General features: G+C 51.7%; 1 protein-coding gene across 1 annotated transcript in view; it reads left to right on the forward strand.

Moving 5' to 3' along the window:
- Positions 1-19,647, forward strand: part of RNF216 (ring finger protein 216) — a 143,142-nt gene extending 123,495 nt beyond the window's left edge. Inside the window, exons 17-19 of the mRNA XM_080829829.1 lie at positions 3,573-3,795; positions 16,024-16,093; positions 16,709-19,647. Of these exons, the coding sequence (XP_080685955.1) occupies positions 3,573-3,795; positions 16,024-16,093; positions 16,709-17,028 (613 nt within the window). The 3' untranslated portion in view covers positions 17,029-19,647. The remainder of the gene's footprint in view (positions 1-3,572; positions 3,796-16,023; positions 16,094-16,708) is intronic.
- Positions 19,648-24,943: the final 5,296 nt, after the last annotated feature.

The following is a 24,943-nucleotide window of genomic DNA, read 5'->3' on the forward strand; positions in this document are numbered from 1 at the left end:
ACTCGATTTAGATGGTGAGATTTGGGATCCGGTCCTGGGTTGAGGTGACTATAGGGGTGCCGGCTGAATATGAATCTGGAGGCCCGAGGGCAGACTGCGGTGGGCCGAATGTCCTAATCCCCAGAGCCTGTGAATATCATTACCTGACATGGCGAAGGGACCTTGTAGATGTGGTTAAGTTTATGGAATAGGGACGCCTGGGTGGCTCAGTCAGTTAAGCATCTGTCTTCCACTCAGATCATGATCCCAGGGTCTTAGAATCGAGTCCCGCATTGGGCTCCCGCTTCTCCCTCTCCCATTCCTCCTGCTTGTGTTTCCTCTCTTGCTGTGTCTCTCTCTGTCAAATAAGTAAATAAAATCGTTAAAAAAATAAAATGGGAATTTTATGTGCATTTTACCACAATTTAAAAAATATATACACACATTCACAAAGGAAAGCCATCTAACATTTTGAATAGTATATAACATTTTAAATAGTATATTCAAGGGGTGCCTGGGTGGCTCAGTGGGTTAAGCCTCTGCCTCCAGCTCAGGTCATGATCTCAGGGTCCTGGGATCGAGCCCCGCATCGGGCTCTCTGCTCAGCGGGGAGCCTGCTTCCTCCTCTCTCTCTCTCTGCCTGCCTCTCTGCCTACTTGTGATCTCTGTCTGTCAAATAAATAAATAAAATCTTTAAAAAAAAAATTAAAATAGTCAAAATGTAGGAAGTGTCAGGGACTCTGGAAAGAACACAATGGCCTCACCTGTGAAGGCCACAAAAAATGAAGACAGCCCCCAGACAGAAAGTGATGAGAACAAATACTCATAGAGCTATAGGATCTAGATTGGTTATGTAGGGGAAGGCAGTGAACCTTCCTGTTTGAACACAAGGTCAAGAGACACAGCTGCAGATCAGGCTTCTCTTCCTGTCCTGCCCAGGAACACATCCTGTAGGGCTGTTTGTTTCCTCCCTAGTTTAGAATCTAGTTCCCAAATCACTCTTCTCCCAAAAGAATCACCTGATTTCTCATCCCGTTTTGCACTTTTATGTTACTGGATAGGTGGTCCCCACAATCGATAAAAGCAGTCTTTTCTTGGTATGAGTCATTCTGGCCCTACCTAGTACTAGTCTCGAGAGTGTGGGAATGAGGACTTGGGTGATACTCGTGCAACCTTGAACAGCTCTGTGACCTTTAAAGCAATCTTGAGTGGTGCTCACTCTGTGTATTCCTCCATCCATCTCGGAGTGCCTTTTCTCGCATCCCATATCCATCATTACTTTGGTGACTGACAGCTTGGTGGAACACAGCAAGCAAATAAATGCACCTTCTTCCCAAGCCTTCAGGAAAGGACTCCATAATCCTGGTTCTTTTTTAAAGTAGCCTCCATGTCCAGCCCCAGTGCAGGGCTCAAACTCATGACCATGAAATTAAGATCTAAGCCAAGAGCAAGAATTGGACACTTCACTGACTGAGCCACCCAGGCGGCCCAACCTTGGTTCTTTTCATCAACTTCTCTTCCAAACTGTAACCATAGCAGGGAGAATGTCAGCCAGCCCCAGGCCCCCAGAGCATGACAGCCTCAAGCTGCACATCAGACTTGAAGGTGCTCTGACACAGAAAGCTTATGCTATAGAAAATCGCAGTTGTGTCTTGGCCACAGGTTTTCATCTTGGACACTTTCGCATCAGAACCTTCTAAGTCTTAACAGGGAGCATTGAAAATTATCTTCATAGATTCTGAGTAACCGAAATCATGAACATGTGTGCTATGTTAAGTTGACAATAACAAATTCACTTTATTTAAACTTCGTCTTCTTGATGATGTTTCCTGCTCAGCAAAACTTAGAACTCATTTGTTCTTCTGTAACTTGAACTCGGTTTAAATTCGTTTCAAGCTAGAGCCTTCCTGCCTTTGGACCATTCAAAAATTAGACCTAAATGAATAGCAACCAATTTCCTAGTTCATTTTTCTATTTTTAAGCACATGATCTAGCTTTTAAGGAGCAAACTACGACCATCTTCTAAATATCAGTAATTAAAAACACTTGTCTTGACCCTAGACTCCCCTGGCTTCCCTTACTTAGCAGAAACCCTGGGAGCCGTGGGAGGAAGAAGGTTGTTTTCTCAGTGTAAGGACAGAGCCTGCAGGTCAGAACTCATCCCCAGACTGTTGAGTCTTCGCAGGGAAGCATTTCCCTGGCCACCACTCCAGCTTCCTACTTGGAAAGAAGAGCAGTTCTCAGAGCACTGGGTTAAGCCCCACTTTCAGGGCTTCTCCACTGTTGGGGTCATTCTTGCCTTCCCTAGTCTCCATAGGCATGCTTTCTGACACCTTCGAGGAACTCAACTTAGTAGAGGAAGACAGACACACAAACAGTTACAGGCCAGGGTAGCAAGTGTTCTCTTAGAACAGGGCACTACAGAAGAAACTAATTCAGCAGTGCCAGCTCTTGGTAAAGAGCCAAGATGTGTCATTTTGGCTCTCATCATCTGCCCCTCCATATCAGTTAAACTGCTTCTGGAAACAAGTAGCTTTCCTACAGGCTTCCCATTGGCCAGGGCCTACAACTCCTCAAGGGCATGCCGACACCCTCGCTAAAGGGGGCCTGGGTATGTGGGATTTTGACATGGAGGTGGGCACTTGCCAACAGAAAGAAGTTCTAAACTGGCTGTCGGATTGTCTCCCATCTGTGTCTCCCCATCCCACACTAAGTTTTTAAAATCCAGGGTTAGAGGGGGCCGCCTGGGCGGCTTAGTCAGTTAAGAGTCCAGCTTTTGATTTCGGCTCAGGGTCATGAGATAAGCCCCATGTCGGGCTCCGCACTGGCCGTGGAGCCTGCTCAGAATTCTCTCTCTCCCTCCCACCCCTTCCTCTTTCTCTCCCCCCACATTTTAAGAAAAAGTGTAAAATCCAAAATGTGTATATAACTAAGGTTTAGGCTTGGTGGCTCTTCGTCAGCCAGTTTGCGAATATCTAAAACACATTATCAAGGAAGACCTTGAGTTTTTTCTCTCCCGTTTTAAGCCTACAGGGACTCCTATAACAAACAGAATAGTAATTTTCCAAATGGTAGGTGTCAGGCACTGTGCCAGGGTACTTGCTGTTTTATCTGTAATAATCCTCAAAACATGATGAAGAAAGTTGGGTTTTCCTAATTTAAAAATGAGGAAACTGGGGCGCCTGGGTGGCTCAGAGGGTTAAGCCTCTGCCTTCGGTTCAGGTCATGATCTCAAGGTCTTGGGATCGAGCCCCACATCGGGCTCTCTGCTCAGCAGGGAGCCTGCTTCCTCCTCTCTCTCTGCCTGTCTCTCTGCCTACTTGTGATCTCTGTCTGTCAAATAAATAAATAAAATCTTTAAAAAAAAAAAAAATGAGGAAACTGAGTCTCCAAGCAGTTGAGTACATCATCCAGGGCCATAGAGATAATGAACTGAACGGAGTTCTCAGCTCCAAAGCACTGGTTCTTTTCACTCTTCAGATGTCACCAAAAGGGCTAGGCAGTCACCTGTGGGAAGATGTCCTCAGTGCCTAGCGTGCTTTTCTCTCCTCGTCCTCTTACCTCCTGTCTCCATTCATGTGTTCTTTTCTCAGTGAAGAAAAAATGACTGCAGCCCGCATTAGAAAATGCCACAAGTGTGGGACTGGCCTCATCAAGTCCGAAGGCTGCAACCGCATGTCTTGCCGCTGTGGCGCCCAAATGTGCTACCTCTGTCGCGTATCTATCAACGGATATGACCATTTCTGCCAGCATCCTCGTTCACCGGGAGCCCCTTGCCAGGAGTGTTCAAGATGCTCTCTCTGGACCGACCCCACTGTAAGTGAATGCACGGCTGCTCTTTGCTTCGTAGGGGAAAATGTTGGTAAGGTAACATAATGAAAAGGATTCTCCATATACTTAACACATTGTGACTTTGGAAAATATAGGAATATATCAGCAAATAGAAACTAGGATCAAGTGATTGGGTCTCCTGCGTGGCCCAGTGGTTGAGTGTCTGTTTTGGATTTTGGCTCAGGTCATGATCTCGAGATCCTGAGACTGAGCCCCAAATGGGGCTCCGTGCTTAGCAGGGAGTCTGCTCTGTTCTTTCTCTCCTCTCCCTCTGCCCCTACCCTGCATTCAATCTCAAACTCTCTCTCTCTCAAATAAATAAAATCTAGAAAAAAACTATAACCAAGTGAGACTGTTCCAGAAATGCAGGGATGGTTCAGTATTAAGAGCTTTATTAACATAACTTACCATATGATAACTTTAAATGGTAAAAGATATAATAAAATCACATATTTATTCTTGATTTAAGGTTTAAAGAACAGTATTAGAAGGATTTTTTTTTTAAGATTTTATTTATTTGTTTGATAGATGACAAGTAGGCAGGGAGGCAGGCAGAGAGAGGAGGAAGCAGGCTCTCCGCGGCGCAGAGAGCCCGATGTGGGGTTCGATCCCGGGACCCCGGGATCATGACCTGAGCCGAAGGCAGAGACTTTAACCCACTGAGCCACCCAGGCGCCCCTAGAAGGATATTTTTTTAACCCCATATTTCAGAACAGTCCTTAGCATGTTTTTAATAGTGAAATACATAGAAGCATTACCAAAAAATCAAATATAAGACTATCACCACTATTTAGTTTTGGAACTGCTAGTCAATTCAGTTAGCTAAGAGAATAGAACATAATTGCTTGTGTTCATTGGGTACCCACTGTGTTTCAGACACCATTCTAAGCACTTTTATACATAATAATGGAAGAGAAATCTACCATTTTCAGCCTGAGAAAAGACAAAATAATCAACTGGAAAGCTATTAGAAGCAGTAGAAAGATGTCTAGATACAAAATAAATACGCAGAATGTCATTCACTGTCATTCACATTATATAACAATATAAATCATAAAATAGGCTAGAAATTACTTTAACAAGAAATATGAAGAACACCATTAAACTATGTTGAAGGACATCAAGAGACGTGAACATACAGAGAAATATGCTTTGTTTTGGGGGGTTTTTCTAAATTATGATCTTTTTTTTAAGATTTTATTTATTTAACAGAGAGAGACAGCGAGAAGGGGAACACAAGCAGGGGGAGTTGAAGAGGGAGAAGCAGGCTTCCCGCCAAGCAGGGAGCCCTATGCGGGGCTCGATCTCAGGACCCTGGAATCATGACCTGAGCCGAAGGCAGACACTTAATGGCTGAGCCCCCAGGGACCCCATGCTTTGTTCGTTTTTTTTTTGTTGTTGGTTTTTTTTTTTGTTGGTTTTTTTTTTTCCCCATGCTTTGTTCTTAAGTAAGCTTTAATATAAACTGTATCAGTTCTTCTTAAAATAATTTTCAAGTTTGAAATTCTCTATAAGGACAGCAGTGCAGTATGTGCCAGGACTTGTCCTACCAAAAAGATTGAGCTTAAGTGAAAACCCTGCTAACTCAGAGCAAAGGCCTGAGGAAGTGCCCCAACCCAAGGCCCCTGGAGGCCTGGTGATAGCCGGTGACTCCTCAGCTTCCCCTAGGACCAGGAAGTTGCTGACCTGATCCTGGAGAAGCCTGTTATCCCTCAGAGGGAAGACTTGGTATTATAGACATACCACTTCAATCTGAAATCTAGACATTTGCTGCAATTCCCATTTAAGTTCAGTAAGGCTTTTTTTTTTCTTCCCCCTTAAAAAATTACCTCTAATTTTGTAAAGGAGACTAATTTTTTTTTGAAGGAGACTAATTTTTAATTAATCAAAACTAAGTAGGCTAATAACTAGATCCGAGAGACAAAATGGAGACCAGAAACACATTAAATGAGAATTTAATCTGTAAAAAAAAAAAAAAAACTTTTTTTTTTTTTTTTAGGTTTTTATTTGCATAATTGCTACACTTAACGTGGGACTGAAACTCTTGACCCCAAGATCAAGAGTTCTGTGCTCAGGCACCTGGGTGGCTCAGTCGGTTGAGCTGCTGCCTTCGGCTTGGGTCATGATCCCAGGGTCTTGGGATTGAGCCCCTCATCAGGCTCAGTGTTCAGCATAGAACACCAACAGCGTGTAGCTGGAGTCGTAGACCCAAGTTACCACAGGGAGGAATAGTAACATAAATGATTTGTGAATATAAAGTGGGCCGTGTCTTTATATTTGTGAATATAAAGTGGGATATGGTGAGGCAAACCAGAGAGGGTATAGGTCATATCCAAGGCTGCTCCTCCTTTCCCACGGATTGTCATGGTTACCATGGCTTCAGATTCTCCAGAGGAGGTGGAACTCTGGACTTTAATATGTTATCTTCTGATTTTTAAAGATTGGCCATTAACCCAAGCATCTTAAAAACATGTTTCATACCAGCACTTCATAAGCCAAAACATAGGTCGTTAGTCATCAGACTTTACCCCTCATTTCGAACATGTCCGGCAGGCCTACCAAGAGGCGATGTCAGGGCAGCAGGCCCTCCTCTGTGTGAGAACCACAGCAAACAATGCTCCTGGCCTAACCCCAATCCTGGGAGTTGCCAGTTTTGAAAAGCAGTGAGTCCTCAATGGAAACCAGCTGTGTGCATGTCAGGGCCACCTCCTCACTGGGCAGAAGATTGGGCAGAGGGACCCAGGAATGGCTCTGACTGGGCAGCTCTGCCACCCACTGAGAGTCTCAGCAAGTCTTCCTCCCCGCCCCCCAGCGCACCCCTAGTCACTGAAGGAAAGGGCAGACTTTGTAAGCAGCCAGGTCATCCTTCTGTTGCTGGTTTGGCTCAGTGGAAGGAGGTCCAGCCGTCAGCGGCGAGTGCTCGGCAGGGTAACACGTGCTGCCTTCTAGGACAAACCTTCCCAGGCCCTGGCATCTCTGCTGACTCACTTCCTCCACGCCGTGCAGCCAGCATACCCGGGCCTCAGCATCTCTTAGGCGAGGAAATAGGACTCTTTTCCTTCAGCTGCATCTCCTATGAAGTTCTCTGTGTCCCGTCCCCCGCCATTGCTGCCTTCCAGAAACAAAGAGCTGAGCGGAGTTACACAGCAGAAGGTGTTCAGCCGTTGGCCTCTCTTCGGCCGGCGCTGTTTCCTTTCTGCTCCCGCTCATTCTTGTTCCTTCTCCTGCCGCCTCCTTTTCCTACTACACGTGGAATGAGTTAAAGGTTTTTTTGTGTCCTTTATACCTTGTTCGGGTGCCGTACCATGTGACTGCCCCCTTGTTTTCTTATTGAATCGTCGTCTTCCACCCTGAGAAAGGTTCTGTATTTGCTCAAAATAACGTTCAAAAGGAAGGTCAGGCAAATACAAATCCCTCTGATTTCCTTGGGCAGCCATAGCCAGAGATTTGGTTCCATTTGTCCATTCCCATCAAATCTGGGATCAGCCCCGTTTCCTTGATTCTCACCAGGAGACTGATTGGATTCCAAGCCAGCATCTGTTGGGGCTTCTGAGAACACAAAGCCATTCAGAAGTTCAGGGAAACAAAGCATGCCCTGTCATCCAGGCCTGTTCTCCGGCTTAATTAACCAGCAAGGCCAGGAAGAATCTCTTCGTCCCTTCGTGGTTTGGAGAGAAGTCGAGTTTTATCCCTTAATGACTAGAGATTGCTTGGGAACCCAAACGAACTCTGTATGAGAACTAAAATGATGAATGTAAGTTGCCTTCTGTGTTATCAAAATGAAGCCAAAAACATTCAGCCACAAGTCTTAAAAAGCAAGATGTCTTTTTAAAAGGAAGGAAAAAAAAAAAGCAAACCACACTTTTCTGATTGGGGGGCAGAATGCAAAGCCACATGTTGACACAGAAGTGAGCAGACGTTATTTTGCCGCGGAGGGAGGCGTCCTAGTGCTTGACTGGGTCCGAACCCCCTGCAGCTGAGGGAGCGGCAGGGCTGGCAAGGCAGAGCCCGGGCGGTAGACGCCCTGGCCCGCTCCGGAGTCCCCTGGCCGTCTGGACTCGAGAAGTGGCGCAGAATTCTCAACAGCATTTTTTCTTCTTTAAACACAAAACAAAGTCAGAGTTTATCTTGGGTGTTGGTTACCAGAAACTGCACAGAATTATTTTCCACAACTTCTTTGATTTTTGAATATAAAAGATTGTTCAGTTCAAATAAAACCCTGGGGCTTTTACAACCAGTGTACAGTTTGATACCATTACCGCCTAGCCACTTGGTCAGGAGACTTACTTATTTTTCCCAAGCCTACATTGAATCGAACGTGACATCGACCTGGGCTAGTATATTTAATTCTGCAATAATTTTCTAAGGCAGATGTGTCATTCCACTTCTGCAAAAGCTGTGGTCCATTGACGTAGCACGGGGCTCTAGCCACGGCTGCTTCTCTTGGAGTCTTTAAGGGACCCACCTGCCTTCTCCCGCCTGTGGCTCCAGCAGCACCCAGACTAGCCCAGGACCCAGCGTCTCCCTGCCGGGGCTGGTGTGCAGAGGACACCGCACAACTCTGAGACCCGTGTCAGGGAAAGGAGGGCGTGTTGCAGGAATGGAAGGGAGAAGAGCTTTTCAGGGTGGGCCCAGGAGAGGCAGAAGGCCCATGGGGAGGGTAGACCAAAGGTGAAGTTATTAACTGGATTTTGGCTTCAGCATTGCTTCCTTAACTTTTTTTTCTTTTCTTTTTTTTTTTTAAGTCCGCTCTGTGCTGGAGCATCTGAGTGGCTCAATCAGTGAAGCTTCTGCCTTTGGCTTAGGTCATGGTCCCAGGGTCCGGGGATTAAGCCCTGCTGAGCAGGGAGCCTACTTTTCTCTCTCTCTCTCTCTCAAATATATAAAATCTTAAAAAATAATAATAGTAATAAGTTCTGTGCCCCATGTGAGGCTTGAACTCCCGACCCTGAGATCAGGAGTCGCATGCTCTACCGACTGAGCCAGTCGGGCACCTCTCTTGCCGTAACATTTTCAATGTACCTTCTACAAAAGAAAGATGGTAATGTGAGTCCCCTTGTTGCTCCATCGACCCAGCTTCCACCGCTTGCCTCAGCATCTTATTTCGGGTCACTTATGACCGCTTTCCCAGTCCACGGGTGAGGAAAATGAGATTTGGGTCACTTGGTAAAAGTGGGATGCAAGCCCAGGTCTCGGACCAGATGTCAGCTCCCTTTACTCCAGAAGTCTCCATGCCCTGGAGTGACAGGTCACAAATTTGGCAGCTCACCAAGTAGGTGCCCATGGGGGTCTGGAGCCCAGGGAACCAGCTGGGCCTCCATAGCGGGGTAGGACCATCGCTGGACCCTTTCCCCATTGAGCAAGCTGCCGATGGTAGAGGAGGGGGCCTGGCATCTCTAAACCCAATCAAGCACACCGTCAAGCTTGACAGTGTGCTTGATCGGGTTTAGGTGTCACTGAGGACTTTACCAAGGAGGGTGGCAGCATATAGGTATGTGTCATCTTCGGCAAATGCCAGAAGGCCCCAGGCTGAGCACTTGACCATGACGGGAATCCGAACATGGCCACATTCCATGCTGCCTCCAGGTCCCCATGGGGGAGCTCTAGATGGAAAGGCATTTGGGTGCTGGGTCTCTGTGACTGAGAGCCTGCTGTCCTTGCTGTCCTTGCGCCTCGCCAGCACCTCGTCCAGCCCCTCCCCCCCTCCCCGGGCCATTCCAGACCCCAGCTGCACAGCATGTGCCACTTCGGGCTGCGCCTCACCCTCCTCCCCCCAATTTCCTGTTGCAGGGGGACAGCTGGAGCTGGGGGTTAGGGTCTGGTGTTGCTCGGCGATCTGCAGCCGATCTGGGAATAATTTGAAACTAAATCCTCAGCCCTTTGGAAGCCTTTTATGAAATCATTGCAAGTTTATTAACAACAGCTGTGGCCACACATGACCTGGATCCCAGCCCCAACCCCACCCCCGAAATCGCAGGAGGGAAGCAGCAGTTGACTTGGAATTCCCAGTCACCTTTTTAAGGGGAGGAAAGTTAAATGAAGAAGAAAAGTCACCCATCCTTCCTCCGTGGTCACAGGAGGCTGAACAGCAGGCTAGCCGGCCGCCAGCCATGGTGATCAGAAATGAAGAAAACGGCTCAAAGGGACTTTTCAAAGCTTTGGCAAGAGCAGCCTGGGGCCAAGTGTTCACACGTCTATTTTAGGGCCCTTCAGCCTGTGGTGGCGATCACTGTCAATGTCTGATTGGCAGAAACCTCCTCTTTCTCAAACCATTTGCAGCTTCTCCGTTTCCTCCTGTCCAGACCCTGCTGCTCAGGCTGGAGCTGCAAAGCTTCCTTATTGAGGGGCGGGTTATAGAGTCCAGGTTTGGGTTGCTTTTTCTTAATTAAAACCTCTCTGGCGAACTCTACCTCACTTCCTGCCAGCGACTGCCGTGCTGAGTCTGTGTTTTGGAGAAGCCCGGCCCCTGCCATCAGCCTCGTGCCCTCGCCGTGCTCCCCGCTGCCTCCATGTGAAGCAGGCGTGTCCAAGTCCTTCGAGTCAGGCCAACACTTTGTGTCCTGCTGAGCTCAAAGGAATTCAGGGAGAGGAAATAAAACCTTCTTCCTGTTAAGATGCAACCCACTCATTTCTTCCTTTAAAGTATTCTTCCAGATCCCCGGGGCAGGGAGACTCCATGCCCCATTCTGCTGTATTCCTTTATCCTCGGCACTGCATTTGGGGTGCACTGGCCCACCGTGGGTGCTGTGCTCGTTCCCTTCACAGTCCTTGTTGCATCTGGTTGTGGTCTGTGGGCTCCCTGCCCAGAGTGGCCATGGGTAGTGATAAAAAGTGCTTAGGTGGTTCTCTTGCACTCTAGCCTGGTGTTTCGTTATACTCAGTCTTTTTTTAATTTTTTTTTTAAGATTTTATTTATTTATTTGACAGCCCAAGCAGGAAGAAGGGGTAAAGGGAGAGGGAGAAGCAGGCTCCCCGCTGGGCAGAGAGCCTGACGTGGGGCTCGATCCCAGGACCCTGCGATCATGACCTGAGCCACCCTGGTGTCCCCATTGCACTCAGTCTTTTGAGACCCGCCGTCCTGAGACATTTTGACCACCAACTGGTGTCTGCTCCCTCCTCTTACAGCCTAGCCTTGCTTCCATGCACATTCCATGGATCCGAGTGGAAATTTTCACTAAGATTAGAAGGGGCCAGGAAGCATACAGAGAATGGAAGTCATCCAGGCCTACTGGATCCACCTTAAATCCCCCGGCAAAAGCCAGGTGGAGGAGTACAGGAGGACGTGTCACCCTCGTGGCCATTCACTAAGGCCTGTTGGGGTGCCCGGTGTGGTGGCTACCGACAGAACCGTCTCTTCCTCCTGTGGTTCCCAGCCAGCCCAGGTGGGCAGAGGCTGATGGGGAGCTTAGGTCTCAAGAGGGTCCAGTTTGGCCTCCAACCCTGTAGAGGGCAGAGCAGGTAGAGGGGCTCTAACTGCCCAGGCATGCTGGGGGATGCGAGCCCAGAAGGAACAGCAGGCTCTGTGCTGGTCCCGATGGCACTTCTCACAATTCCCTCATCTTCAGCATGTAGCTGCATCTCAGAGCCTGTTTCCTCGCAGGTAGAATCTGTCACCCCCCCATGGCTGGGGGAGAGGGTTAGGGTGCGCATGTGAACTAGAGCAAGACACAGGGAGGTGGGACCTGAGTGTGCAGAGCACGGCCTTCCAGAAGAGAACCTCGGGGTGGGGGGTGGGGTTTCTGAGTGAGGCGGGGTTACAAGTACAAGCAGTGGGAAGTGGGCCAGAACGTTCCCAGGAGTTCTCTCTGGAAAGAAATTACTGGTCAGTTTTTTATTTGGGTGTTGTTAAACTTTTTCTCCCAGAATTGCTTTAATGTATATGAGAATCAAAAACACTGGTCCTTTGTTGCAGAAAGAGAAAATTCCGTGGGACACGGAATATATGCAAGTAAGTTGGTAGCCTCACAAGACAGCGTGTCAGGCAGGGAAATGTCAAGTGTGTGTTCCCACTCTGGAGAGGGACTAAGAACAGCAGCCCAGTCAGAGGCAATAGGAAACCCTACCGCTGTGAGCCAGTAAGTCCTTTTGGGCCTCAGTGGTAGACCCTGGCCTACACCTTGGCTTTCTGGCTCAAGAGGTGAGGTTTGTGGGCCCTGGAGCTCCTGGCTCCGTCTGGGTGAGAAGACAGGAGGTGGTGAGAGGGATCTGCTGGCTTTGTCTCAAAGGCCTGGTGCCAGGGGAAGCCAGTCAGACACTGGCGAATGGATCTTTTAAGGGATGATACGTGCATTTCTGGGTGAGCTGACCAAGAAAAGAATTCCCTAAAAATTTCCAGGGAAGTGACCCTCTTCTCTGCTGTGTTGGCTGTTCATCCTCTTGAATGGAGGCGTTTTGTTTTGCCCTGTTCTCTTGTATTTAGTGGAAAAAGGAGATTTCGGAGTTCGGCCCATCCCAGAGAGAAGGAACCCTCTTATATTTCAAGGAGGATAAGATGAACTCATTCTAGAACAAGGCAGGGCCTCTGATGGTGCTCAGGGCAGGGTGGGCAGAGTTCCAGGGGCCTTGCAGTCCCTGCTGCAGAAGCTCCAGTTCAGAAACCTGTGGTTTATGTGGTTAAGAGTGGAAGCCTCCAGAGTGGAAGGCCTGGGTTTAGACCTCGCCGTGCTTCCGTTTCCCCATTTGTAATATGGGGATTAGTTAATAGGGCCTAACTGGTGGAGTTGTTAGGAAGATTCAGTCTCTGTGAAGTGCTTACAGCAGGAGCTGGCACGTAGTAAGCCCTCAGCAAACATGAGCTTCCGTTCTTGCTGTCGCTGTGCCTGGCACTTTGTAAAAGGGAGATCATCTGCTTCTCACGTAAAGCTGCTGTGAATGGGCTCCAGGTCCGGTTGTGGAGGGTAACAGGGTCCTCAAGCCCAGCTCTCTGGAGCCCCAGAACGGGAGTTCTTCCCACTGCGCCAGCTGTCTGTCCATTAGGAAGCCAGTGCTGCTTGAAGATAAGACTTGCCGCGGCCAGTCGCCCCAGCATGCCTGGATTTCCTGTGGGTGACTCAGCCCCTTCCGGGGGTGCTGGAGGTCAGCTACTTCGGCGACCTGGCCACCGCACCCGGCTCTCTCATCTGTTTTCCTCCTATTGTTCCCTGCTTCCAGCAGCCTAGGTGTGTCCTAGATTGCAGAGTGGCAAGCCTTTTTTGCAGCTGTCCTCGTTCACCATGAATGGTGACACTTGGGGCTCCTAGAATGTTCCTAAGGGAACACCTTCAGAAAGGCCTCGGGAGCCCATCTGTCCCTCAGCCCAAACCCAAAGGGACCAGTCTTCGTGTTTTATCTCAAAATAACTCTAAAGCTTGCCACATTCACTCTTTTTGTTAACGTTACCTTTTTTAATTATGGTAAAGTATGTATAAAATTTCACTCTTGACTTGAGGAGCTGTAAGTGCTTAAGAGAAATTGCTTGGGAAGGAACCCCTGCCCTGCATGAAATAAGAAATCTTCACCTTAGAGTCTAACACATTTAGCTAAAAATGTAATTTAAAAATACATATATTAAAAAGCGTTTTCATTGTTAGTTTCTAAATAGTGTCCTGTGACCCCAGCCAGTCGGAGGAAGTTGAAATCTGAACCATCTGACCCTTACTCTAGCTGCAACTGACGGTTTACTCAGTGGCCCTAATTAACACAGGAAGCCAGGCACCTGCCCCATGAAGAAGCCACAGAGGCAAGTGTTGGGGACATCTCCCAGTCTCTCCACCCTTTCTTGAAGTTTCTCATCTTTCTAAAATCTTTACTTCTGCTGTTTTCCATGAGCTTCCTGCCTTTAATAGTGAGTGATCTGTGCCAAGTCCTTTACATACTTGAACTCATTCCATCCTTACAGCAGCCCATTTTACAGATGAGGTGTGGAGACTCAGATGTTTGTTTGTTTGTTTAATATTTTATTTATTTGACAGAGAGAAATCACAACTAGGCAGAGAGGCAGGCAGAGAGAGGAGGAAGCAGGTTCCCTGCGGAGCAGAGAGCCCGATGCGGGGCTCGATCCCAGGACCCTGAGATCATGACCTGAGCCGAAGGCAGAGGCTTTAACCCGCTGAGCCACCCAGGCGCCCCGAGACTCATGTTTTAACTCGCTTAGTGGGAGATACCACAGAGCCCCTGCTCTCCCACCTGACAGTTCTCTGGATCACTCCCCCTCGCCCCATTAAAAATCTTTTTTTCCTGGCCCGGCCACTGGCACCAAAGTGAAGAGGTTTGTCAGCTCCTCCTCCTCTGGATAATTGATAGACTGTATCTCTACATGCACACGGAGACTTTCAGACTGTGCCCACCAACCCGTACTGAGTTCTCGGAGCCCTTTGCGTCAGTTGGCTTAGTGGTTCCGTTGTAGAGGAATCCATTCCCTCGTTTGGAGTGTTCATGGAGAGGCTTGGGCGACCGGGCCTTTTTTAAGGTTTTTAATGGAGAATTTGGCATATGTTAACCTGAGAGACAGACATGGGGCCCCAGAGGGTTTCTGTCGGCACCTGGCAGTTCTCTCCTCTTCCTCCTGTCTTGCGCAGAACACCTGGCAAGGTGATCCTGAGAAAGATTTGTGTGTTAAGAATTTCCAAATGTCAGAAAGAATGTGGAAAGAATCTAGAGACAACTGAGTTCAGTCTGTCATTCAGCGCCTGAGGGTGGGAAAATGTCCGTGAGTTTAACAGGGCCTCCGCTGTTGCCCACAGAGCCTCCAGCCCCCAGCGATTCTGTCCTAAGATTTTCTTTTTTTTTTTTTTTTTAAGATTTTATTTATTTGTTTAACAGAGATCACAAGTAGGCAGAGAGGCAGGCAGAGAGAGAGAGAAGGAAGCAGGCTCCCTGCTGAGCAGAGAGCCTGATGCGGGGCTCGATCCAGGACCCTGAGATGATGACCTGAGCTGAAGGCAGAGTCCTTAACCCACTGAGCCACCCAGGTGCCCCTGTTCTAAGATATTTTTTATCTGCCAAACAAAGGGAATATTACATAACTATTTACTCATTCCATCAGTATGACTTTTAGTCTTCTTGTCGATCAGAAGTTTAACCAGCAAACTTAGAGCAGTGTCTGGCACTAGCAGGTGTCCAGTACGTGTTGATTTAAAGGCTGCTCCCGACTGTGGAGTCCTTGAGGTTCGGAACTGTGTGGTGAAGTCCCTGGCCGCTGTCTTGGCGGCGACGTTAATAACATGCTAAGTAAACGTCCACACTGCCCATCGCACAGGTGGGACCCACGCCCTCCGCTGTCCAGGGAGGACAGCTCAGATGCTTGTTTCAGGGGTCCTCCATTCACGTCTCCCAAGTTTGCTGGGTGCCCTCAGTTGGTCAGAGCCTCAGATCAGAGTGAAAAATTGAGCTGTCACTGAAACCGCTCCAAGCCAGGACACACCTGGCCATGGGGGGAGGCTCCAATGCCTTGTCTAGGAAACACCTCCTCGAGTGTGGGGACTGGCTCTGCCCTCTGGCCCCTGTGCTGTGCACCAGTGCCCTCCTCACACTTCCCCGAGCGTGACTGCTCCTAACTCGCGGAGAAGCAGCTAGAAGAGCCCGGGAAACAAGCCTGTCGGTCGTTCAGTTCAAGTCCACACAGTTGGTGATGTTCCACTCCGTTCAGCTCGCTCTTAAACTGCTGCGCCCTTCTCCCACATGCGGGTCCCCAGCCCAAGCACCATTTGACTGTCAGGACACCACTCCTTCTGTAGCCTGCCAGTTACCTAGAAGCTAAAGGCCAGCTTCAGGGCTCAGCTGGCCCGAGTAGACCTTTGTCCCCCTAAGGTCACAGAATCAGCAAGATTCTGTCGGGCTTTGCACAAAAGGGTGTGGAGCTCGGGGTTGGTAGACTCTGGATCTGAAACTCCTCCGGCCCTGCCCGCCGCAGACCCTTGGGTTATCAGTCTTCCCACCCCGAGCTGCAGAAGATTCTCTCTGTACTAACTTTGCGGCTAAATGAACAAAGCAGGCTCTCGCCCCTCCCCCAGGTGGCCACCACCGTGCACAGTCCCACTCCTCAGCCGTGGCCTTTCAAGTGGGCTTCCACATGGGAGCCTCACCCAGTGATGAAGCAAGGGATCTGCTTTCTGGGTCTGGAAATGAGTAGTCTGCTGACTAGCAGCCCGCTGGCCTCCCCCAGGTCCCAGTGGGGTCTCAGCCTGGCATGGAGCTGCTTGGGGCAAGCTCACCATCTTGTTGCTTTTCCTCTAGGAGGACGATGAAAAGCTAATTGAGGAGATCCAGAAGGAGGCTGAAGAGGAGCAGAAGAGAAAGAATGGAGGCAAGCGCTCCCCCGGCGCGGGCCCCATGCCCGGTGCTCTCCATGTGTGGGGTGGGGGGCAGGCTTCATGGCTGGCCCTCCGCCCAGCCAGGGACCACCCAGGCATCCATCCCGCTCCCCATGGGAGAGGCTATGAAAGTGTAGGAGAGTTTCAGCATCCCCCTGATGGTCAGGAGGTCCCAGGGGGGGATGAGTTTGAGCTTAGGGGGCAGACAGCACCACCCACACCGGACTAAAAAGACGGTAGGCCCACCCTGGCCTCTCTGAGGTCACAAAAGAATGAAATGGAGTTTCTGGGAGTCCTCAGGCCCTGGCTCTGAAAGAAAGTCACGGAATCCAGCACTTTCCAGGGTGATCAGTGAGCTAACGCTTGGTCGGACAGCTGAGGGGGGTTGGTGCACATACACGCGTTAATCAGCCTTATTTGGCCCGGCCACCCCTTCTGTGTCCATAGGTAAGAATGATGCTGAAGGTCAGACAGTCCTGGCCTGGCCTCATGCTGTGGGCTCTCCGCTAGGGCCAGGTGGGACTGAGCAGGATATGCAGCCCTGGTCCCAGCCCACACACAAGCACAATTCGTTTTGTTTTCTCTACTAAATCCCATCTCCTGTTCAGAGAACACCTTCAAACGCATCGGGCCCCCCTTGGAGAAGCCTCCAGAGAAAGTCCAGAGGATCGAAGCCCTGCCGAGGCCCGTCCCGCAGAACCTGCACCAGCCACAGATCCCCCCCTATGCCTTCGTGCACCCGCCCTTCCCCCTGCCGCCCGTCCGGCCCATGTTCAACAACTTCCCTCTCAACATGGGGCCCGTCCCAGCGCCCTACGTGCCCCCTCTGCCCAATGTGCGCGTCAACTACGACTTCGCTCCCGTCCACGTGCCACTGGAGCACAACCTGCCTATGCACTTCGGCCCGCAGCCACGGCATCGCTTCTGACAGCTCTGTGTCCTGCGTCCTCCCCGGAGCCCCGCTGCTGAGCAGCCCAGCGTTCTGTAGATTACCCACCTCGCCCCCAAGGCCATGCCTTCAGAGTAGGGATCATGCACTTGGCTCTCAAAAGGATAGGCTGGCTTTTTTCCTGCTCCTTCCTGGGAAGGGCTACTGCCCCTTGAAGAGCGGCCGGCAGGCCAGTGCCCTCAGGTGCCTGTAAAAGGATTGGTCGGGCACTTGCTGGACCAGAGAGTAGGGCCTCCCTAGAGAGTTCCACTGTCCAAGCCACAGTGCAGGGACCCTCACCACAAGCCAGCTCGTCTGTGCTCTGTCAGTCCTGTCCCTGCAGGCAGAGATGAGGGAAGTGTTTGGGTCCGTCCCCTCCCCCTGGCAGACCTCAGAAGTCTCTCAGTTAACCACGTAGGCCTTCCTTACCGCAGTACAGTCTGATTCTTGAGAAAGCTGAAGTCCCAGTTGGAGGGAGCCTGGATTTTGGAGAGAGCTGAGCTGTCTGAACCATGTTGTGAAGGCTGGGTTCTCCCCCCACCCCCACCCCAGTACTGCAGCCCACCCAGAGTGAGTACACCCTGCTGCTTCAAGCCAGTTGGTCCCAGTGAAGCGGTGGCAGAGCCATGTCCCCAGGCCTGGGAGCACTGCTCAGGGTGGGGAGGCTGCAGACTTTATCTCCCAAATCCAGAACCCCAGGCCGCCACCACCGTGACTATTCTGGTCTCTCTTGTCCTTGGCCCACTCCGATGAGACCACAGAGAGCCATCTCATGCTATCAGTTCTGTTTTGTAGTTGAAATATTTGCCATTTACTCACTTTGAACTTACTGGGTTTTCTGTGGCCTGCTAGAGTTTCTCTCGTTCAGTCTCTGGAAAGTCAAATCTGTTTTCCCATGCCAGGCGGCCAGTGAGGGCTGGATGGTCCTGAATCTTGCCAAACAAAAGGTCCTTTCGAGGCGCCTGTGACAGGCTTGGTGGCTTTCCCAGGCAGCCCAGTTACCGGTAATGAGCAGCTTCTCCCTGGAGGCTTGGTGGGAGCAGTGGGTTTCCACAGGGGGACAGAAGACCCAGACTACAACCAGCGTCCGCCCATGGAGCTGCTCTTGCCCGAGGCCAGGTGAGTCTGGCTCTGAGTCGGCATGGGAGTCCCTGCCCCTTCCCACTCACCTTTGCCTGTTCGGCCCCAGCCCACCTGAGGCTCTGCCCCGTCACTAGCCACCGCTGTACGGAGCAGAGGCCTCTGCAGGAGCAACCCTGCCTGACCCAGTGTTGGCCTCTGTCACCGCTGCTGTATCTCTGATGGCTGTGGGGTTCCCGGAAGTTCCCAGCACCTGTGCACAGACCGCAGTGGGGTGAGCCTACAGGCCGTGCCCCAGGACCATGCATTCTTGTGCATAGGCACCCACTGCCATCCATTTCTCATGTATTTCAAGGATTAAAATGGGCAGAAATCTGCTAAGTTGCCTGTTCTTCGTCCTGCTTTTCCTCCAGGGAGGACTTTGCAGAGTCCTCTGCGTGTGGGGCAGGAAACAGGGAGGGGCCTGCATGGCCGGGAGCCTGAATGGCAGTCCCTTGGGAGAGCCCTGCCGGGGGTGCCCTATGGAGCACGGTGACAGATCCAAGTACCTTTACAACATGGTCCCTGTGCATCCCCAAGGCAGCAGGGGTCTCAGAGCAGTTGAGCTTCTAGCGGACATCCCACCAGATAGACACACCAGAACCTCCTGGGCCCCCGGCGCAGTTTATCCAAGGAGGAAACCAGCCAGTCCACGTGTGCCAGGGCACAGGGCTCCATGAGGTGCTTTGGGCAGCTGAAGGGACAGACCCCAGGTGGGTGGCATGTGAAGGTCCCCTGGCACAGGAAGAGACAAGAATGATTGCTTCCCCCCAAGGCCAAACTGAAGACTTGTCCTTTGAGATGAATTCGGGCTGTTTGTAGCCACAAGCAGCTGCTAGCGAACCTCGGGTCCCCAGTTTCTGATGATCCTCCTCGACCTGGACCGTGGGGCAGGTCCCAGGCCTGCAGCAGCACAGTTGCTGTTTGGGGGAAGGTTGTTGCCACAAGTGTGATGCTAGCATGAGGTCCCCCACTTGTCTATGAAGTGACTGTCTAGGTGCCTGTGTTCCAGAGGACCCCAGGCTTCTTGAGAAACAGCCTGCACTAGTGAAAGTTCAGGGGAGAGGGGGCCTTAGTCCTCTGACCGGCCAGCAGATGGCTGCAAGGTGTGATGACAGGAGACCCCCAGAGACCAGCCAGTCACAGGGACGAGGCAGGAATCCCAGAGGAAGCCTGGCACCTTTCCCTCTCTGGGCCACAGTGTTTGCTCCCCCAAGCCAGAGACTGCCCAGTGACAGTCCCGTTCTACTTGCCTTAAACTGGAGAGAGGAATCTAGTATTTGCACTTAGCAAAAGATTTTAAAACTTAAAAAAAAAAAAAGTGTGCATGACCTGTCACTTTGTATAAAAATAGCAAAAATGATTAGTTTATTAAATTTTTTTTTTCTGTACCTTCTGGTAGTAAAAATACATCAAAATAATTCTGTTTAAACTACTGTGTGTAAAAAGCCTGTATCATATGTAACTTGGACTTTTTGTAAATAAATGTTTGTGCACTACATTCCCTCTGGTTTCATCTGTCCACACGGCATTGCCAGGCAGGCCCTGCCACCCCCACGAAGTTACAGGGGCTGCACACACGCACGACAGATTCCCAGGGAGTGATTGGGCCTGTGAAGCCTCCACTCCCCAGGACCGGATGTCGGCTGCCGCTGGAGAGCTGCGGGGAGAAGCGAGACCCCCATCTCCCCTCCCCAGAAGGAAGATCCGGTGAAGTCTTATGCCAACCCTGCTTGGGTGGCTTTTTGTTGTTTTTTGGCACAGAATCCCCTTCCAGAAAACGTGATTCCACACTTTTCAAAACGGGACTTATTTTTCTTCCTTTGCAACCACGGAGTGCCCTCTGGGTCTGATGGGTTCTCTTTGTGCCATCCTGATGGAAAATCTGGGGGCTTCGCACTTCCTGCCACCCTCTTGGTTGTTGAACCCTCTTGGATGTTTCAAAGGATGTATTTTCCGGGAGCAGAGTTGTGCATAAAAGGGACAGGGGTGTGTATTTCTGTGGATTTTGCAAGATTCCTTGCCAGATTTCCTTGACAAAACGGCGTCAGCCCACCTGTCCCGGGCTGCGTCCTCACCTTCTGTTGACATATCTTTGTCACCACAGTCCCTCGGCTGTCCTAAGACTTGTCTCCTGGAATCCGACCTCATGGGGACACTAGAATGGACACATTTTCCTTTAGAGGGAACTACTGTTTAGGTCAGGTGCCTTTGTAGTTGTACTGCCCAGACTCACTTGTCCATCCTTAAAGTGATGTACATACGTGTACACATTGGCCAATTATACATGTTTTAAAACAGAAAAAAATTGAAAATACAGAAAAGCACCAATTCAAAAGTGCTTTGTTACCCAAAGGTAACTACTGATAATATATATATTTAAGATTTGTTTATTAGCATGGGGGAGTAGGGAGGGGGTGGCGAGAGAATCTCAAGCAGACTCCCCATTGATTGCAGAGCCCGACGCAGGGCTCGATCTCATGACCCTGAGATCATGACCTGAGCCGAAGTCAAGAGTTGAATGCTTAACCCACTGAGCCACCCAGGCACCCCTACTGATAATATTTTTTTGACGCATTTCCTTCCAGGTTGTCCTGCTCTGTGGTATATATAATGTCTCCCCAACCAGTAAACCAGACGCGCAGGTTTGTACCCTATCGTGAGCTTTAGCAAAGTATGAGCAATAACTTCCAAAATACGATTTTTAATTAGCTGCTCCTTCTAGAACCTCTTGCCGCAGGCTCGTAAGCTTTCTGTTTGGACTTAATCATGTCCTACAGGCTGGCCCACAGCTGCCCCTGTCCTGCCAGTCGTTCTTTGTTCTCATGACCCCTAGGGGTACAGAGCCCCGCCCAAAGCCCCAGCTGTGGGTCTTCCCTCCCAGGATTTAGTCGGAAGTGACTCCTCTCCTTGCTTCCTCTCCCTTCATCAGTACGTCTTGGCAAAGACAGCCCAGAACTGATCACCAGCTTGACTTTGCCCTAAACGATGCCAGTTAAGACCCTCACTAGAGGGGCATGGAGCCAGCACAGGCTGTCGCCAGGGTCACCAGGATCACTGGGACCTGCCTCTTCCCTAAGTGGGGGTGGTGCCCTGGGCCCGAGGCAACCCTGTGGCTCCTGCAGGTGCGGCGCTGTGGGGCCCTGGGGAAGGTCACTGAAGCCAGCTGCTTGAAGCAAAGTGGGGATAATTACAGCACCTTTTCATCAGGCTAAGAGAATTCGAGAAAGCCAGAAAAGAGCTTGAAGTCTCTCACGTGATAAGAGTTGTTGGGTTCCCTTGCCGCTGCCCTTTGGCATCCACTCCCAGAGGCGGTCCCAGGTTCAGACCCAGGCACATCCCCTGGGCAGCTGCCCTTCACCACCCCACAGGTCCAGTCCCCCCAACCCACCTGCCCTCGTCCTCGTCCGTGGTGCATCTGGGGCTGCGCTGAGCCCCACACAGGACTCTCGGGCACACGTGCCCCACGCAGCCATGTGTGTGCGCCCAGTGGGAGCCGCCTGGGCTGGACTCACCACTCCATGGGGCAACAAGAGGCCTCTGGGCACAGAACATGGTAGGGGTGGCCCAGGCGCTGGGAAGGCAGAGATTGGGGCCCCAGCCTAGCTCCTTGTCCTGGTCCGGGGCTGGACCCCATGCAGGCTGCAGGGCCAGCGATGCTGGTGATTCCCAGGAATCTGCATTTTCAACAGCTCGTCAGTGTAGGGATCACTGCAGATCCTTGGCGGAGTCCTGGGGGAAGAGGTTTGGGAGGAGGAGGGATGCCTCCAGGTGGGAGCCCGACGGGCGGGAGCACATCTGGGAGGGTTCCAGAGAGTCCCAGGGGAGCTGGCGCCAGTGGGGACTTGCAGAGAGAGGAGGACCACGCTGCCACTCAGCACCGGTAAGGGCAGCAGGTGGAGCAGGGGGCCAGGGCGCTCTGGGGCCCGAGGGCGGAGGCCATGTCTTCGATCCCGATGGGTGTGTTTGTCCAAGAGGTGTCCCACGGCAGACCCAGCCCTGAAGGCCTGGGGATGGCACAGCGAGCCAGGCTGGGACCCCGAGGGCCACCCTGATGACAGGACAGGTGGAGGGCAGCCAGGGCAGCAGAGGAAAACTGTGGGCTTGGGAGAGCTGGTGCCCCCACGGGAGGACCTGGTGCTAGGCTGCAGTGCCCACCTGCAGGCATTCTCGGAGCTTCCCCGGAACCTTGTCTCGGGCCCTCCGGTTCCTCTGGGTGCCCGGGAGCAGCACGCTGCGTCCTTCCCCTCCTCCAGCGCCACCTCCCCCCTGCTTCTCTGGCCTCCCATCTCTTGCTGCATAAGACCACAGCCCACGGGACACCTGCGTGGCTCAGGCGGTTGAGCATCTGCCTCCAGCTCAGGTCATGATCCCAGGATAGAGACCCGCATTTGTCTCCCTGCTCAGCCAGGGAGCCTGCTTCTCCTTCTCCCTCTCTCAAATAAATAAATACCACCTTTAAAGGGGGGGAGCACAGCCCCCAGCGGCAGCTTGGGAAGCCCGGAGATGCTGATTTGGACAGCGCTGCAGGTTCATGGGCTCGACCAGTCCACTCCGCTCTCAGCTGGGGTTCAGCTGAGACTGCAGCCCCCAGATGGCCTCCGCGAGGGCTGCTCTGCGCTGGCCTCCCATCGCTCCTGGGCCGAGCTTCCCTCCTGCAGCGCCCTAAGTGGGCACAGCAGCCATCCACGTGCATCCTCCCCGGCCATACCCAGCCACGGGCCACCCGGATGGGGGAAGCCCTTGCCTCCCGAGCAGAAACGGGACCACAAACCACCACTCCCAGTTTGAGCAGCGTTCACAGCCTGGGGGTGGTACACCTGTGCCCAGGACGTCACCAAAAGGAGACCAGGGCCGCAGCCGTCCGAGGGGATTCTCGGTGTCTCCTTTCTCTCCCCCAAGTCTCGTTCTCTCTCTCTCTCCTTCCTCATTTCTATCCAGATTGAGGCCACTTAACCAAAAAATACCCACGATGGAAAACCAGAAAAACCGAACTGGAACAGAAGCAAAGCAACAGTATTAAAAGAGCACAGTGCAGAAAGTGGGGCTCTGAAGCCAGGTGGCCTGGCCCCCTTCCCGGCCACTCACATGGAGAAGCACATGAGTTGTAAGGGTCACCGTGGCCATGGGGTGAACACGTGCCCACAGCTCCAAAGAAGATAGCTCCGCAGGCAGCACCCGTCTCCATGACCTGCTGGAGGCCCAGGAGGGGCAGCCCCAGGCCCTGATGGGCTGCGGGGGCCACCCGCTGGGGCTCTGGGGAGGCCTGGGCCTGGGCACTGAGTGGGTGACCCAGGTGGCTCCCCACAGAGCGCCCTCACCTGCTCAGCCTTGGACCTCTGGCGGCTCTGACGCCACCTCCCCCACAGACATCTCCTTTCTCTTGCCTCTGATGGGGAACAGGGCCAGAAAGGAGGCCTGGAACATTCTGGAGGCCAGGAACACGGAAGAACGTGCAGGCACACAGTTCCTGCCCAGCTGTGCTGTTCCCCGGCTGTGAGCCGCGGCCCAGGCCTCTGTGCCTCTCCTGCCGAGAACAGTGTCCACCAGGCCTGCCTCCCCGAAGGACCGAGAGCACCATTCTGGTCGGCTCTGCATCTCTGGCACCCGGTTGGGGCCCGGGGTGCTCAGGAAATAGTTGTTGGAAGGGGGTCTGCGGGACACTCAGCGAGCTACCGCAGGCGAAGACACGGTGTGACCTATGGAACCACACAGATGTCAGCTCAATTGTGTTTGGAATCCAAAAATGCGAGCGACTGCTTTCTCCACCTGTGTCCTGGGGGGGCAAGTCCCCTGCTTGCTGGACCCTCAGTTTCTCCATCTGTAAAAGGGAAGGGTTGGGCTGGGTAGCCTGAGTGGTAGAAGCCTGGCAGAGACTGGGGACCTCCCTCCATGGCGGAGACAGACCTGAAAACTTGGGGACGCCAAGGACCCGCAGGGCAGAGGCGTGAAGGAGGAGGAAGCAGTCAGACAGGCCACGCAGGGTCTGCAAACGGGGACCTTGTGGGGAGGCCCTGGGGCCAGGTGCGGAGCAGCCGGTCACAGCATGGGCCACCGTGGAGCCCCTCTAGGCCCACCTGCAGCTACAGGGACCAGGGGCCAGCTCTTAGAGGAGACTTTATCTGGATGCGGCGGCTATTATTTTTATTTTTATTTTTATTTTATTTATTTATTTATTTATTTTTATTATTTATTTATTTATTATTTATTTTATTTTTATTTTATTTCTTTTTATTTACATCCCCCCAAACCTGCCAGCCGTGCCCCGGGGAAGAAGGAACCCAAGCGGCAGGAGGACAAGGTGGAAAGGCCCCACCCAGCTTAGGTGCTCCCCATTAGCACAGACTCACCCACACGTGACCCTTGCACTCCTGACCTATGCAGCACCCTCGCTCTCACCTCAGCCTGGCAAGAAGCTTCCAGAATGATTCCATCCAGGAGGGGGGAGAACGTAAAGACACACTCATCCACAGCTGGGCAGGGGTAGGAGGGTCTTTGGGGAGGCAGTCTGGCCCCATCTATCAAAACCTCAAGTGACTTAAGAATTGCCCTTCCTGCACCTGGGTGGCTCAGTGGGTTAAAGCCTCTGCCTTCGGCTCAGGTCATGATCCCAGGGTCCTGGGATCGAGCCCCGCATTGGACTCTCTGCTCAGCGGGGAGCCTGCTTCCTCCACTCTCTCTCTCTGCCTGTCTGTCTGCCTACTTGTGATCTCTGTCTAATAAATAAATAAAATCTTTAAAAAAAAAAATTGCCCTTCCTTGAGCACCTGGGTAGCTCAGTTGTTAAGCGTCTGCC

Source organism: Martes martes (genome assembly GCF_963455335.1).
Source record: "Martes martes genome assembly, chromosome: 18".
NCBI lineage: Eukaryota > Metazoa > Chordata > Mammalia > Carnivora > Mustelidae > Martes > Martes martes.